The sequence below is a fragment of the Cololabis saira genome, chromosome 21, assembly GCF_033807715.1.
Source record: "Cololabis saira isolate AMF1-May2022 chromosome 21, fColSai1.1, whole genome shotgun sequence".
Classification (NCBI taxonomy): Eukaryota; Metazoa; Chordata; class Actinopteri; order Beloniformes; family Belonidae; genus Cololabis; species Cololabis saira.
Window position 1 is genome coordinate 20,940,325 of NC_084607.1, and position 17,642 is coordinate 20,957,966.

The 17,642-nt window shown below is 40.3% G+C and overlaps 1 protein-coding gene across 1 annotated transcript; it reads left to right on the forward strand.

The window, feature by feature from the left end:
- The first annotated feature begins 233 nt into the window (after positions 1–233).
- On the forward strand, positions 234–17,489 carry srebf1 (sterol regulatory element binding transcription factor 1). Its single transcript, XM_061712285.1, has 19 exons — positions 234–572; positions 2,623–3,165; positions 6,303–6,562; positions 6,678–6,818; positions 6,940–7,158; positions 7,366–7,480; positions 7,704–7,861; positions 9,436–9,646; positions 9,810–9,994; positions 10,085–10,346; positions 10,846–11,012; positions 11,232–11,400; positions 11,570–11,678; positions 11,849–11,958; positions 12,703–12,835; positions 12,992–13,157; positions 13,817–14,032; positions 15,386–15,497; positions 15,760–17,489. The coding sequence occupies exons 1-19, from the start codon at positions 467–469 to the stop codon at positions 15,978–15,980; spliced, it is 3,603 nt and encodes a 1,200-aa protein (XP_061568269.1). The 5' UTR covers positions 234–466; the 3' UTR covers positions 15,981–17,489.
- The last annotated feature ends 153 nt before the right edge of the window (positions 17,490–17,642 follow it).

Consider the following 17,642-nt stretch of genomic DNA (forward strand, 5'->3'; position numbering starts at 1 on the left):
GAAGTGGGATTTCCTACTGGTAGAGTGGGAGAAGCTTCACCACCCCCGAGTTACCATTCCAAGATGGCTGCAATTCCCAGTTCCCAGTTCCGATTTCCGAGGTAAATGGAACGCGGCATGAGAATCGGGAACGTGGGAATCCAGTTCCAAGTTTGCGATTGGCTGGAGAACCTGTCAATCATCCAGCTTGTGCTGGTTCCTCCGGCTTCCACCGTAAGCACGTTAGAGCTGAATGAGATACAGTGTTTGGTTTGGTTTGACAAGTTTCCCAGCACGATCATGAAGACTGGACTGAGTAGTTAGGAACACTTCACTTAAAAGTTGGAATTAACCATCTATCTGTTTCATGCAGATGTGGAATCTGACTCTTTATCAGATGCAGGGACGTTAATAACTACCGGTTTTTCCCTCTCATTGATCCGACAGCAAGTCAAGTTTACACTGAGGAGCAGATACAAGAGTGAAGATGAATCGCCTATCTTTTGACGATCCCTCGTTGGATAATCTGGATGCAACATTATCGCTCAATGACCCCAGCGATATTGATACAGCCCTTTTAAGCGACATTGATGGTAAGAAAATAAAACTGTGGCTGGTGTGTTTAGGGTGGTCGCCTTCAAAGAGCTACATTTTTACAAGTTTACAATGTCTTATGCAGTCATTTTAGTTTTAAATGTATCTGATTTCTACCTACTTTAAATTTAAACAGCACAGTGACCAATTTGCTGGTTTTATTCCCCCTCATCTTCACAGCCAGGGTAGCTAACAGGTACTGTTTATAGGCCAGCTGAGGTGATATTACCCAGTAATGTCAGAGAGAGATATAGGTTTTTATACTATCTGAAGTTGTAACTATGTTTTTAATAGACAGTAAATCCAAGTGAGTTTTTTTAGCTCGGCTAGTATTGGAAGTGTTAAGCCTGAAGTATGGTTCTGCGTTAAATCGACGCAGAGCCTACGCCGTAGGGTACGCGGCGACGCGCACCCTACGCGGTAGGCTCTGCGTTGGTGTAACGCGGAACCATAAACCAGCCTCTAGCGGCCCGCCCCCACCATGCCTCACACACAGGGGTTACTGTCGTTCATTCCTCCTCAGCAGGTTCAGCTGCCTCAGTTGACCAGGCTGACAAACTCTATCTGGGCAAAATACAAATATATATTAACATAATTTTTTTTTCTAAATTAGTTAATTTTTGAGTAAAAAATAAGCATCTGTTTGAAAATCAATAAAAACACTTTGATAAAAAAAAATAAGCATCTGTTTACATATAATGTTGCAAAGTAATGCATGTGTTTGCATTCACTCATAAGGTAATTTCTGTCAAAGAGGGTGATTATTTGATATTTATCAGAATTGCTATAATTTGTGTTTTTTTTAATGTTATTTTACCAGACAGTATTTGTTTTTTCTTGATGCACTCCAGCGTGTAATGTGATAAGCTCCACTGTTTAAACAGTATTTGGCAGGGCCTGTCTTGTGCGGCTGTGCTGCCTGTATCTGACCGACTGTAACCTTCTGCTACGGCGCACGATAGTAACCTCTAGTGAAGTAAAGCAGTTCACTCTCTTTCCTGTCTTGGCTGATCGGCATAGCGAGTCTCAGAGACGCTCTCTGATTGGTCAGGAGCGATCACCTCATCCAGAACACGTTTAAAAATCAGAGTGCTGCTTTTCTCTCATTTCACAAACATAGATAGTTCATCTCATCAACATATTTCATTAGCAAAGTTTCCATGTGTCCTTTATAAACTAACTCGTTGGTTTTGCGTATCATATTTTCTTGCATCAGTTTAAAAGGATCATTACAGTTATTACTATGAAAGACAGTTTGATGTGTCTCATATAAAATGTTTCAGTATATATTCTAATGAGTTTTTCACACATGGTGCTATGTTGTTTAAACTGCACATATATCTACTGTGTAGGAAATGTTGATGTATCCATTCAGATGCAAACTCAATTCATTATTCAATTATGATTCTACTTTTTGCCATCATTTGTTTGAGAATGTAAGAAATCTAAATACAACTAAGTTGAAAAGTATCAGCTTTTCTTTTTTTTTCTTTCATTTGCAGCTGCCACAGTCATACATCTAGAATTATAACTACTTAGTGGGACTGTTGTTGAAATAGAAGCATTATAAACAACAACAAAATGTTATTTTTTCCCTGCAGAACTCCATCTGGATGTTTGTTGGAACATTTTATGCTTATTTGTATTTTAACTTGAGATTGACTTTAGCTGGTTGTGGGAGGAATTTGCAGATTTTGTTTTATATTGCAGGAAAATCTTTGCCTTATGTACTTACTTTATATTATTACTTTTTAAAAATTATTTTCAGTGCTCTTTCCCTCTTTCCTTTGAACATAAACACCATGCTTATAGTTTGATGCATTAGTAACCAACATTTTAAATAAAAATTAATTAAAGCTAGTTAACTACTAAGAGGTTGTTTCAGTAATTGATAAGATGACAACCAACTGAGAAGTGTTTCTCGTTAAATGCTAAATTCTTGTTTATAACAATTTGTGGTTAAAGTCATACCATCTAGGTAAATTCAACTTTTCCTTGCTCTTTAGTCAGTAACAATAATTGTGGTTCTCTGTTTTTTTTCCTATTCAGACATGCTCCAGCTTATCAACAATCAAGACATGGAGTTTGGTGGACTGTTTGATCCCAGTTCCTATTCGGGGGGCCCTACCACCCAAGAGGTTCCTGCTTTGTCCCAACCCATCGTCTTAGCTTCACCTCCAGCCGCAAATACCACACCTACTTCTTCATCTACTTCTTCAATCCTAAGCAGTAACCCCCATCTGGATGCTCTCCTGGGCCCTCCCATCACCCGTAGCTCCTCCACCCCAGACAAGGCCTTCCAGCCGCCCACCTTCCAGCAGTCTCCCCTGGCCCAAGTAGCCCCTAGTTCTACGCAGAAACCGCAGCCTTCCTCCCCACAGCAGGCTCAGAGTGTCAGACAGCCCCAGGTGGAACAGCCCCAACCCATCGTCAGTACGGCTACCCCTACCCAAGCGTCCTCTCCTGGACCAAATCCAGCATTCAGCCCTCTGCCGCAGCAGCTGTTCAGCCCTCCTGGACCCCAGACCCCAGCTCAGCCCCAGACACAGCCTCAGTCACGGAACAACTTCAAGAGTCAAACTATATACACAGGTACGTTCCTATCGATAGTGATGAGTGCATCGTGGAACGAGTGTCGCTTTAAACCAGGGGTCGGCAACCCGAGGCTCTAGAGCCGCATGTGGCTCTTTATTGCTGCCCTAGTGGCTCCTGGAGCTTTTTCAAAAATGTTTGACCTTTTTTTTTCCTTTTTTTCTTCTTTTTTCCTTTTTTCTCTTTTTTTTCTTCCTTTTTCCTTTCCTTTTTGATCTCGACATCTAGAAATTTTGACTTTTTTCTCGACATTTCGACTTTTTTCTCGACATTTCTCTCAACATTTCCACTTTTTTCTCGACATTTCCACTTTTTTCTTGACATTTCGACTTTTTTCTTGACATTTTGACTATTTCCTCAACATTTCCACTTTTTTCTCAACATTTTGACTTTTTTCTCAACATTTCTCCTTTCGCCATTTGCCTTCATTCTAAGGCTTATACAAGACTTTTCATTCTTTGCGGCTCCAGACATATTTGTTTTTTGTGTTTTTGCTCCAATATGGCTCTTTCAACATTTTGGGTTGCCGACCCCTGCTTTAAACGTTAAAATATCCAGACATCTCTTAGGTGGAAAAGTTGAAAATCTAACTGCTGTTTAATTTTCTACATGCATTTTGCTCTGCAAGTCTATAAAAGAAGCAATGATTTTTGTCATCATATTGCTATTTGCAGTCTATAACGCCAAAGTTGTACTCAGTGCTTCATCAGTGAGTGCTTTTGTGAAAGTAAGCATGAATGGCTCTGTGTAAAATGGCAAATATGGCTAACAATTTAAAGCCTTCTAGATTTTCTGTAGGATTAAACGAGTTCTACATACATACAGCAGATGTTATCCATTTGGCATGTTCTAATGTCCAATAAATGTTATAGTTATACTCTTGACAACAGTTCTGTCACGTTCAGCAACCTTCAGGTTTTGTTTATCATTACTAAGACCAGCAAAGTTAACGGACGATTTGTGTCTCTCATGTCTGGTACTCTCTCATAGTTGAAATCCTAGGACCCAGTGACACATTTCTAATTATTTATTGCTTTTATCAACAAGTGCACCAGGTCATTCAGCCTTGGCTGATAGTATATGTACAGTCATGTGAAAAGAAAGTTTTGCCACTTCAAATTTAATAATACATACATTGAAAACAGCACATGACACATTAAAACATATCAATATTGATTTAGCAAACAGACTACTCATGTATTTCAACTTTTATTAAATCAAAACATGACACAATGCAACATGTCATTGTTGTTCATTGAGACCTGTAAGTTGTAATCAAGCCAATGTTGCTCAGCAATGTTAGTTTATAAGTTAAACGGAAAGACTTTGCCTGCACAATACTTATTCTGTAGATGCAACCATATATGTCATATATAGAGTACCGGTACTCAATATGAATATACCGGTATATGTTTGCTCATGACTGTAAGTTGCAGAGTAAATTGGTCAAGAAGTTTTTATGGCCACAGAAAAGCTTTAATGACTCATAGTAGTTGGAGATTTTTTACAACAAGAGACGTAGTAAATTACTCATTTTTTAATTTTGTGGGTGCAATAAATCTTTATAACCACATGACAGAATTCCTCAACCCAGATAAAATGAGGCGAAAGCAAAGTTTATCCCAGCTGGAGCTGATAAGTAATCCAAGTTGTCTCATTGAATGTCTTTATCAGATACTTAAAGAGATAACCGTTTTTTTATTTTCTTTTTGCTACCTTAAAAAGTTCAGTGATAAAGTATAGAACATGCTACTATAACTCCAAATTAGAACACGTCTGGATAACATGCAAAATACAAAAAAAGGCATTCCTTTATTTACTTTGACTTTATCTTTTTTTGTAGATGATTTGAACCCAAGATGGTTCCTGTTTTGTAAGCTATCCCTCAAGATGTACAAACATTCAGTGTTTTTCTAAAACTTTAAATAAAAATCCAGCAAACATTCTCTGTCAGGGACAGTTCAGGACTGCAGGCTGGAGAGGTTAGAACCCAAACCCCCTTCTTCCTGAACCATGCCTATGTCATGTGTGCAGATCGCAGTTTTGTACTGTCCAGTTCAAAACTGCATGGGTATCCCTGGAAAAAATGTGGTCATAAAGGCAGCACAAGTTGTCTTAAAATGTTTTTTACTTTTCTGCATTAATGACACCATCACTGAAATGTAAATAACCTTTTGCTAAGGACATGGATACAAGCCTATGCCATTATAGAGCCTAAGTTTTGGACATGTTGATGGTAACACTCTGCATTATACTTTTATTTTGAAACATGGCATCAATTTATTCTGCTTAAAAAAAAAGTTCAACCACAGTACATATTTTTCACTGTGATTGTGCCTACATGCTTCAATACCCAGAGAAGTTGCACACAAATTTCAAAGTGCTCTTTTTGACTCTGTTTTTATGGTTTCCCAAATGAATAATGTATTTGTTGAAAGGGAGGGGATCCTCTACCCATCTTTGCTCTGTCAAAATCTCTGCCTTTTTATTGATACTGCTTTTCTACCAAGTCATTATTACAATCGCCTGTTGACATCACTTTTTTGCAATAACTTTTTTTCTTCCTTCCAAGTTGTTGCTTGCATTAAACTACTGCTGACATAATTTTTTGGAATGTCTTGCAGAGCTGAAATGCAAAAATGTATGTGTATATGTGTGTGTGTGTATATATATATATATATATATATATATATCAACAAATTAAGTGTAGCTGTTAAGCAAAACACAAGCAACGTTGGGTTTATACTATTTGCAAAGAAATGCAAGTCCCAGAAAATCTGAGAATTTCTTCTTTAAAAAAAGAAATGCATTCTCCATATGTTTCCAACTTCTGATTTTAGTTTGTATCATGACTTAAACTTAATGTAGTGTTTCTTTTTTATATGAATTATTTTCAAAGTATAATTTATTTTATTAAAACAGTAGTTGTGCTGTATAGTGACGGAAACCAGTATTGTTTTTTTTTTGTTTGATTTGACTAAATTAAAAAAATAATTGTAGAATTTTCTTGTGGAAGTGAAACCTTTTTTTTGTTGTAGTGGATTTGCATAAAGTAAATAATTCAAATGAATATTTCATAAAGTTGTACATGCTTAATTAAAGCTGAAAAAAATCTCTATGCCATCCTTGTTTTCCAGTTGGGAGTCCCAGTACTGTGAGCGCACCTGCCACCAGTTTGTCATCCTCACCTCCGACTGTCCAGCCAGTTGCCATTCAGGCTCAGCTTCATGGGCTGACCACCGCCTCTCCTATCCTGACCACCGCCTCTCCTATCCTGACCACCGCCTCTCCTATCCTGACCACCGCCTCTCCTATCCTGACCACCGCCTCTCCTATCCTGACCACATCAACAAGCCCTCCAGTTCAAGCCATCGCACCTCACGTACAGCAAGTTCCCGTAAGCATGTCAAGTTGATACCTGAGTGCACCTGAATGGACTTGGACAATCAATACACTACTTTCTTTGTCTTTTACTGACATTTGTGCATTTTCTTCTGGTGTGTGTTACTCAGGTGCTTTTGCAGCCCCAGTTCATCAAGGCCGAGTCCCTCCTCCTCACAACTCTAAAGCCCGACCCGTGTATGGTTACGACTATGGCCTCTCCCACATCCCTGGCCACCACGACCACCGCAGTACAGAGCACTTCACTGCAGGTATGCACACGTAAATCCAAGTTTAGATACAAGGTCATATAATGCTTGAGGTTGATTGAATTACCACTTTGGTTATACTTTTTATTTGATTATCTTATCTTATATCTACACCCCTCTCTAGGCCTTTATGGGCGGGGGCACCATCCTGACCACAGTACCAGTGATGGTGGATGCTGATAAGTTGCCTATCAACCGCATCGCTATCACTGGTAAGACCATGGGGCAACCATATAAAGGAGAGAAGCGCACAGCTCACAACGCCATCGAGAAGCGTTATCGCTCTTCCATCAATGATAAAATTGTGGAGCTTAAAGACCTGGTGGCTGGCACCGAGGCCAAGGTAGGACTCAGAGTTATTGATGATTATCTGATTTAAGTCACTGCCTGTTCTCATTTTTTTATATGTTGTATGAAATGTATGGATGTTTATGCCAACTGTGATTAGATTCAAGAACAATTTAATTCAAATACTTGTACTTAAGATAAATGCTAATAGTATTTGTTTTCAATAAATCTTTCTCTCGCTCTCTTTTTTTTATAATCTTAGCTCAACAAGTCTGCAGTGCTGAGAAAAGCAATTGACTACATCCGTTACCTGCAGCAAGCTAACCAGAAACTCAAACAAGAGAACGTGGCCCTTAAAATGGCAGCTCAGAAAAACAGTATGCACTTTAATCCTTTTTTTTTTTTCTTTTGTGTGGAATTGCCTCTTGGCTTTCAATTTAATTCCTCAAGAGTTTGCTTTGTAGTTAACCTTTTATGTCAAGCTCTGTTCATAGCTACTGTTATCTTGAACTGAACGGAAAACAGGTGGAAGCTTTCCATGTTTTCGAACACTAATTGACTCAAACCGCTCTCTTTGTCATTCCTTTCTTCTCTGCTCAGAGACTCTCAAGGACCTGGTTGCCATGGAGGTAGATGGACCCACGGAGGTGAAGAATGAACTGCCCACCCCCCCAGCCTCCGATGTGGGCTCCCCGACCTCTTACTCACACTGTAGCAGCGACTCGGAGCCCGATAGTCCAATGGTGGAGGACATGAAGGTATGCAGCTCACATCTTATCTGCTGCACACAAATCATGATGACTTGGTTTTCAGGATTTGTCTTTAATAAGGGTTTAGGTTAGATAGCTGCGTCCATTTTTTTTTTTATTTATTTATTTTTTAATTAAATTAGATATAGATTTGAAATTATGTAGAACTTTAACTTTATTTAAAAAAACATTGAAAAGAAGGATGATTTCCTTATATTAAATTAATGAGTGGCTTGATGTTGATTTGGGTATTTATTTATTTAATTGGTGATTTGCTTTGATTTTTTAAGGATGAAGGTAACATGTAGACTGCACCTTTATTTTAAAAATCTTTTATTTTTTGAGGAATGTTTGTTATCCCTACAGAGGCAATTTGTTTTACGGGCAGTCTTTCTCTTACTTTTTGCTTTTATTTTATTAATTTAATTAATCTTTTTGAGGGTAGGCAAATAATAAGCTTTGCTTCAGCCTACCCCTTTTTCGGTCTAGATGTTATTTGTTTATTTGTATACTGGAAACTTTTTTGTTATGTTTTCTTTGAACAATTGAACGTTTTCTTGTTGTCAGTTTTATTCTTGTTTTTTTTTTATTTATTTTTTTTTTTGTGTCATGACCGAAAAAAAAAAAAAAAAAAAAAAAAAAAAAGGTTAGATAGCTGCGTCCATTAAACATCGGGTAACCAGTTCAAGTGTCTTGAAGAAAGATATTAAATATCATCTTTGATATATTCATCGATTGATATAATTACCTAGACGCTATTGTAAGGTTTTCCTTTGGTTAATTAGTTAAGTTTAGTCAGTCGTGTGAAAGAAAAGTTGTAGGGTTTTACAAATGCTCAATAAAAAGCCTGGTCATACGCTGTGTTAAAGTTGGCTCAATGCAGCTTAAGATGAATAGCAGCACTTGACTAAGACAAAATGCAGAAGCAGTGTGGAAGAAATTAAGAACACCCTTAGTGTTTACTTAGATGGCATTTAAGAATAATTATATGTACCAGGTGCTGCCAGTCAAATCCTGTTGCTACTCCTGCGCCTGCATTAAAGCAAACAACTTGTCAGTCTGTTGGTCTGAAATCTTCATTTGTGTGTAAACACAAAGTCAAGGAGGAAAGAAATTTGTAGTGATCTTAAAAAAGAAATTGTGGCTGCCCATCTATCTGGAGGGTGTTACAAGGACAGTTTGCAAAAGTCCAAAAAGGGTGTACTTCTATTTTTATTCAGCTGAACATAGTGTCAATTTGCATTTTCAAATCAAAAGCATATAAAGCCAATGTGGAGATCAAAAAAGCTTTGGTGCAACCCATTTATTTCCAGTGGTTTCTGCTTTGTATATGAAGCATGAAACAGATTAGATGGAAGCACACTGAACGTTTGAAGTAAAGACAGAGCCATGTGCATCTATAAACCTAGTAAAACTATTTCAACTAGAAACCCTTTCTGTGACTGACTCTGAAATGATCAAAAAAAAAACCCCACCAAACAATTCCACCAACAACAGTTAACCACACATAAAATGATGTATTTGCTGCCTTTGTTACAATATATTACAGATTGATACTGATTTTCTTACTTTTGATGCGGCAGCCAACTATAGGCACGTCGGACGGATCTGAAGCAGGTGGAAGTGCTGGCGGCATGTTGGATCGTTCCCGCATGGCGTTGTGTGCCTTCACCTTCCTCTTCGTCTCCCTCAACCCTCTGGCTTCTCTGCTCTGCTCTGGTAGCGGCTCTGCAGGCGGGGCTGGAGACGTCCCCCGTCACGCAGGCAGGAACGTCCTGGGTGTGGATGCAGAAGGTATGGACTTCATAAAGTCTGAAAAAAGAAGTTGATCACGTTTATGGTGATTCCACTTACAGTTGGTTATAAAGAGCTCTGATTTCACGTGACGTGTTGTATGACATGATGCAGTTAACTTACAATATTTGCAGTTTCATGGTAGTATGTGTATTGTTTGTAGCTGAATCGTGGGGCTGGATGGACTGGATGCTTCCAACTATACTGGTGTGGCTGCTGAATGGTGTTTTGGTATCCGGGGTTCTGATTCGACTGCTGGTCTATGGAGAACCTGTAACCAGACCACACTCTGGATCATCTGTCTTGTTCTGGAGACACCGCAAACAGGCTGATCTGGACCTTGCTAGAGTGGGTTTTATTTCGTTTTCCTATGAAGATCCTCATTGAGATGTATTGCATCTTTTACCTATTCTTTCTGATTACTGATCTCTTTTACAGGGAGATTTTGCTCAGGCCATCCACAACCTACGGACTTGTCTGAAGGCTCTCGGCCGTCCTTTGCCAACCTCCCAGTTGGACCTAGCCTGTGCAGCACTCTGGTGTTTTGTAAGGTTCTGCCTCCAAAGGCTTTGGGTTGGCCGCTGGTTGGCTGCCAGGGCCGGTGGGCTGCGATCTGACCGCCCCCTGCAGGAGGATGCATGCAAGAGCAGCCGTGACGCAGCCCTGGTTTACCATCGCCTTCATCAGCTACACATGACAGGTTGGTTGTGATAGGAATCCTGTTTCTACATGAAATCATTTAGGTAGAGTCGGCAGACTGAAACCCTGGGCATTAAGAGCAAGTACGCTGATGTTACTTCAGTTCCTATCAAACAGTAAAACTCACACATTTTGCTCAATGAAACTATAAGACAGAAATTATCTCATTGGTCTGTAATTTGCTTCCATCAAGTGGAGCTTTTAACAAATAGTTCTTGGCTTTTAAAGTAAATTCGATTTTACTATGGTTTTTTGACGGCTGTAGTTTGGGTTCTTTTTTCGACCTCTGTTACTACTTTCTGTCACTGTTTTCTGTTATGACTTTGCTTAGGGATTAAAATAACAATGTTGGCATTGTTTTCACATGTATGTTTTTTTATGCATGTATTGTATAAATTTGCATATTTTCATTATTTGCTACTGTATTAAAGACTAATTGGCACACAGAAGATTTAAGATACTCATTTGGGTAAAGTTTATGTTATATTCTTTGTGTACAGGTAAACTGACTGGGAACCACCTGTCAGCGGTGCACATGGCTTTAAGTGGTGTGAACTTGGCTGAGTGTGCTGGATCGTGTCTGCCTGTAGCCTCTCTGGCTGAAGTTTACGTTTCTGCAGCTCTTCGAGTTAAAGCCAGCTTGCCAAGGGTCTTGCATTTCACCTCTGTAGGTCCCTTTTTTTCTGCTTGCTTAAACATCATGGCGCTCATTTACGCCGATTTATTAAGTGTTTTTGCCTCGATTTAGATATTACTTAGAAGTACTCAAATTTTGCTGGTGCTTATTTAGAACTCTTGTGACATGTAAAAGTAACAATATTTGACCTTCCATTGTTAATAAACATGTTTTGTTGGTAATAAACCTGGCCGTGGTCTCTCCTGCCAGCGAGTGTTCCTGAGCAGTGCCCGGCAGGCGTGCCTGTCCTCCAGCGGCAGCGTTCCTCCAGCCATGCAGTGGCTTTGTCATCCACTTGGCCACCGCTTCTTTGTGGACGGGGACTGGGCTATTCGCAGCACACCGAAAGAGAGCATCTACAGCCAGGCTGGCAACACGGGTCAGTGACCGCAAAATTTGAATAAGTATTAAATAGTAGATTTTATAATTCCTAATTTATTCAGTTGAATTCCCATGACATTGCCCCCTACAGCCCAGTTACCTAATTTATTTATGCAAACTCTGGCATTTGTATTTGTGAAATAAATGATTTGTTGGCTCTCTTACAGTGGATCCCCTGGCCCAGGTGACTCAGGCGTTCAGAGAACACCTCCTGGAAAAGGCTCTGTACTGTGTCGCGCAGCCCCAGGGGGAGAAGAGTCCCAGCCAGGGCAAGGGGTAGGAAAATCACACACATTTTCAAATTCTCTGTGTCCTATTATTTTTCTGATATAAATGCAAATGGGAGACAAACAAAATAACAAGGTTGTCGGTAATGCTGATTTTTGAGTTCAGAATAAATGTGATTACGGCACAATTACAGCCATTAAGCCCGTATTTCCTATCAGGGAATACGCCGACGCCTTGGAGTACCTCCAGCTGCTGATCAGCGCTTCGGATGCAGCTGGTGCCACTTCCCAGTCCTTCGCGATTGGATCCAACATGGCTACAGTGACTGGTAGGTCACCACAAAAGCTGTCCTCAATGTTACCAATGTGTTTATAGTCTGTAAAAGCACCAGAAGATAGAAGCTCAAAATCCTAAGTGTTGATTTGAACCACTCACTTCATTCCTGTTATAGAGAGAAGCGATTGCATATCCTTCTTCTCTTTATAACTTACCATAGCTGTTTGGTTATCTTAGTATGTTCACTAAATAAGAAATTGCAAGGCAAAGTAAATTTTAGTCTCTATTGTAATAAAGTAGCACGATTTCCACTTGACTTTCACCCTCCCACTACTTTCCCTTGTCTTCACTGATCACTGATCTGAGCGCAAGGCGGCTAGGTGAAAGGGAGGCATCTGCTAGATTGCTTCATTTATCTTCAGCACTGTCAAATCTGTGCTCACCTTGAGAAGAGGAAGGGAAGTGAGACTGTGCAGTGATTTTAATAAGAGATTTTTCTTGGCAGCGGTTCAGGTTGCTCACACGGTGTTCGAAATCGGTGTGTGTGTGCCTTTCACAATGTGAAACCGAACATTTCCCCTCTAAATCAGTTGTAAAAATGGCTGCTTTTGCAGGGTGCATGTTGTGACTGTGCAAAGAGGGAGAAAGAGATTGATAGAAATCACAATTCATATATACACTTGTCATGCTTGTTAAATCTAGAAGATGTCGATATTTCCATCTTTATTTGCAAGGGGTATTTGTCTTTGACTGTTAATTAGATTTATTTTTTAATATGTTTTTCCCAAATCTTCAGGTTGTGACCCTCACTCCAAGTGGTGGTCCTCTGTTGCCGTTGTCATCATCAACTGGCTCCAAGGCGATGATGCTGCTGCGGAGAGGCTCTATCCAACAGTTGAGCACCTGCCTCGAAGTCTGCAGAATTCAGAGTAAGTTAGAAATGTGTATACTGGAAGTTCTGCATCCAGTTCCAGAGAGTTGCATTACTTTTCTCTGCTATTCCCAACCTGAGTTCTTTAAACACTCATACAGTGGTGTCACTTTAACATGTGTCCTTTGTCTGGTTCCCCCCCTTGTTCTGACAGGAGTCTTCTTCCCAAAGCTTGTCTGAACACATTCAGGGCAGTCAGGACTCTTCTCTCAAAGCCAGAAAACTGCCAGCTGAATCTGAGCTACGTTGACAAGGCCAGCACCCTCCTCCGAGACAGTCTCAACCTTGGACCACACTGCCATAACTCCAGTTTAGACAAGGTATACGCGCAGGAAACCACAAGGTCCTTCAGATTTGTGCACACAAGTCAAGTTGATGTTTATTATTCCGGTGTGGAATTATGAAAAGGTGACAGCATTTGCGTCAGAAAGAGCCAATGACACGCACGTGTGAATAAAATTGTAAACGCAGGAAATTACTCACACATACGCATAATCACTGGCGCGTATAAATTCGCACGATTTCATTGCACAATACAGCGCTACGTCATTTAGCAGAAAGAGATTCCCCTGCAGCAGCTCCTCTCTGGGATACTGCAGTGTCCTACCCTGTGGCATTCAGCAGATGGTGATGCTGGTGGATAGGTAGCTCACGCTGTAGGTGTGTGCACGGCCAGAGCTGCAGTGCATTGTAGTTGCATTGCATGTGTGTGTTATCGTAGTGCAATGTATCTGCAGTGCAACACAGAGCTGGCCACTAACAGCACACGCAGTATTACATGCCTTACACATTTGTGTTCATATAATTTCCGCCTTTGCATTGCACTTGATTTTAGGTTGCAAAAATGTCAAGTGTAATACATGGTATCTCAACATTACAAACATGTCACATTTCATTGGCCCAGTCAGTGACCACCTCTGTGCCGGTAAAATGTTGTCATATTTATATGCTAATGCTAATCCCGTTCATTTCTCCGCAGGTTGTGGAATTGTTGGTTTGTGATCTACTTTTGGTTATGCGGACCAATATCTGGCATGTGCAGCAACAAGGGACGAGTCCTGCTGGGCCGGGGACGGTGGGTCCTAGCAGCCCTGCAGGTCTTCATCAGGCCTCTCCACCAGAACTCCAGGGCTTTCAGCAAGACCTGAGCTCCCTACGAAAGCTGGCACACACCTTCAAACCTGCAATGAGAAGAGTACGTAAACAGATCCATTCACTACTTTTTAACTGTAAAGGATGTGGTCACCAAAGTCCTATGTTAGGTTTAGTTGTAGTGAGGGGGTTAGGGGGAACTCTAAACAATCTTTTATACTTAGCCCCTCTGAGTTGAGGCATCACGGCACAACATGGGATACAAATGCTGAAAACGACTGAAAAGAGATAATGAGCACAATTAGGGCTGGGCGATATGGACCAAAAGTCATATCTCGATATTTTCTAACTGAATGGCGATACTCGATATATATGGATATTTTTTCTGTGCCATAATTGGGGTTTCCCCCAAAGCATTATAGCATAGCATCTCTGTTAGCTTCATTTTTTTTCTAAGCCAAACCTTAAAAAAACAGTCAGTTTTAATACAAAGCCTCGTGCCAAATGTCACACAGGTACATTTATTAACAGAGGTCTGCACAATATCAAAATGTATAAAACAAATGAAATAAAAATAAACTGCCTGCATATATATAGAATAAAAATGCTTCTTGAATAGAATAAAACAAATATGGCCTTTCCTGCATAACAATTAAATTAAAATACACTGTGCAATTAATACAATGTAGACAGTAACAGGCAGACTTTTCCACTGAGGTTGACAGTTGTGCAAATAACAAAACATTTGTGCAAATCTCAAATAAAACATTCAAGTCAATTTGTCACAAAATAAGCTATATCAAAATCATAAAAAAAAAACAACAACTTTTTTTTAATAATCGATATAAACGATATTGTCTCGTACCATATCGCGTTTTAAAATGTATCGATATATATTAAAATCTCGATATATCGCCCAGCCCTAAGCACAATGCAGCTCCTGCGTTGCAGACTTTGTGGTGTCAGGAACCTTTAGGCACTCACTCACTCTTTCATTTTCACAAGTGTGTCATGGACGTGAGCAGTCTGAATGACTGAATGAAACTGCTTTTAACAAACTGATAAATCCAAAAAATGTCAAACATCTCTTGTCTGAAAAAACTTTTCTGATTGATAGACATTAAGACAGATTAGCTAGCAGTACTATACATGATGGTACAAATGAAGAGATGTACATGGTATATATATATATGCACCGCATTTAATGTGATTGTACAGTATTTGCAGGCTGTGCATGGGTAGAAATTAGCTGGAGGTCTCACAACACACGCACACAGACACACACGCACACAGCAACCTGGGGCGAGTGTTTAACAGCACTGTTCACTAAACTTCAAAGTCTCTCTGAGGTAGAGCTGAACATTATGTGTGAGTCATCATCACTCGCTCTCATCCCTCCGCCTCCCCCTCCTCCTCCCATTTGCCTCTCATCTCTCTCCCCTTCATCTCTTTGCAGTTGTTCCTCCATGAAGCTACAGCCAGGCTGATGGCGGGGGCCAGTCCAACCAGAACCCATCAGCTTCTGGATCGCTCACTGCGACGCAGAGCAACACCTGGAGCTAAGACAGGTGTGTGTTTGCTTGCATGTGGTCACGCTACTGTTGATTTTATATTTGTTGCAATCTGCATCTTTTTACATGATTTCTTCTTTAAATGCTAAGCCCAAGAGGTGTTAGAAGCTCTAGCTAAATTGCATCAGTTATTTCCATTAGATTGTCTTCTGTTTTACACATTTGTTAATCATAAAATGCGCCTATAATTATATGCAAATCTGTTGAGGTTTGATTGGCTGTCGAAGGGCTTGCTCAAAATGGTTTGTTTTGTGTGCAGAGGAGTGTGAGACACGACCTGGCCAGCGGGAGCAGGCAGAGGCTGTGATGCTGGCGTGCCGCTACCTTCCTCCCTCCTTCCTTTCGGCTCCGGGCCAAAGGATGGGCATGCTGGCCGACGCAGCCCGCACGCTGGAGAAACTGGGAGACAAGAGAACCCTCCACGACTGCCAGCAAATGATCATAAAACTGGGCAGCGGCACCACCGTCACCAACAGCTAGACCGATGAGAAGGGGGGGAGGGGCTGAAAGACTTCAATGGACGCTGTATATAAAAACATCTCTGACAGTCAAAATCTCATGCGAAGAGACGGTAAACAAATGTTTCCACAGTCACAGAACCATATAGAGTAATTCGGGCATATAACTGTACATATTCACATCCAGTTGGATCTTTTTAATGGATCATCCCTCTTACAACCCAAAATCCAAATCAGAAAGCACTTGTAAGGTCCACATTTTGAACAAAAAATTGAAAGGTTTTTTCTCTTGTTTTGCTCTTGCCAATCCGGACCCCTTTTCTGAAAACAATTGCAGTGTCACACTTTGACCACAGAGAGGTGCTGCCCACATCCGTGAGGTGGATGTTTAGCCATGAAGTGCGAGTGAGAAGAGCATAAAAGAGAGATTTGCCCTGCATTCTCTTAGGGTAGTCCCACCCCCACCCGGTCTGTCTAGCAGAAACGCACTTCCTTCAGGCAGGAGGGCTCGGTGCGTGGGAGTGACGGACCGCGCTGATTGGCTGCAAGGTGAACAGCCTCTTTGTTTTTGAGAGAAAACGACCAGACTCTTTGGTCTGACCATAGGTAGGTACATTGGGAAGCCTCTCGACATGCTGTTGGAATAATGTTTCTTTGGTGATTTTAATACACAAGGAGACCATCTGCCCAAACCTGCGTTTCTATCTGCACTAGGCCTGTAAGGCTGCTTTCACTGAGATAAAGAAGATGGCTTTATGAAGTTATTTTCATAAAGGTTCTTATACTTATTTGTTTTGCTGTGTACATATTTTAAAATGTATTTATAATCTATAAACACTTTGATTACGCAGTATTTTGCATAAGCAGAGTGATAAATGCTTATTTTCTCCCCTCAGTTCTGTTGAATGTGGTAACCTTAGAGCAGTTTTGTTACTGTACCGCAGCAGATGAGCATCGAAACGGTAGCATATTAGGTCATCAGTGAAGTCGGAGTCAGTTGACCTTCGGAGCTGTTGGACACGTATACAGCAATGATATGAAAGCACTTAGCAGTTCCTGATTCTGGTATTGCTCAAACCACGACACAAACCGCTGAAGAACGTTACATTACTGATCCCTTTTCTTCTTTTTTTTCTTTTTGAATGGATTGAACATGTTTTTCCAAAGAGAGTCCAACATGAGTTTATTTTCAATTTTTCTTTTAACTCCATCATCGCGAGCAACACTTGCTCTTTCAGTCATTATTGTGTCATATCTCTGGAGAACCACCTTCCCACACTTTTTTTTTTTTTTTAAAAAGGTGGACAAAATAAAATGAAAAGAAAAAGTTTGGCATGTGTGTTTGTCCCCGGACCAGTATGTTTTTATAGTGTGAGACTAATGTAAACCCAGGAAAAAGTTGGAATTGAGACGATCGTGAAGCAGCTGTGTCTGAAGATGTTGGTCATGTGTCCTGTCATCCTCTGATCGCTCCCTCGTTCTTTGGTTTCATCCTTCTTTCATGTAAATATTAAATCATTTTTTTAAAGAAGACGTTCGTGTTTACTCTGATGATTTCATCTTCCTTAATGGTGATGCGAGAAGACATATAAAAGTAGAGTATTATGCAAGTAGGGCTTTTTGTAAAAGGGCAGATACTCTTGCCAGATGTAAAACAGACATGGTAGAGAATATAAAAATGTTT

Coding starts and splice junctions, on each gene's coding strand:
- srebf1 (XM_061712285.1), top strand. CDS start 467: ATGAATCGCCTATCTTTTGACGATCCCTCGTTGGATAATCTGGATGCA. Junction 7,159..7,365: donor TGGCTGGCACCGAGGCCAAG/GTAGGACTCAGA, acceptor TTATAATCTTAG/CTCAACAAGTCTGCAGTGCT. Junction 10,347..10,845: donor TCATCAGCTACACATGACAG/GTTGGTTGTGAT, acceptor CTTTGTGTACAG/GTAAACTGACTGGGAACCAC.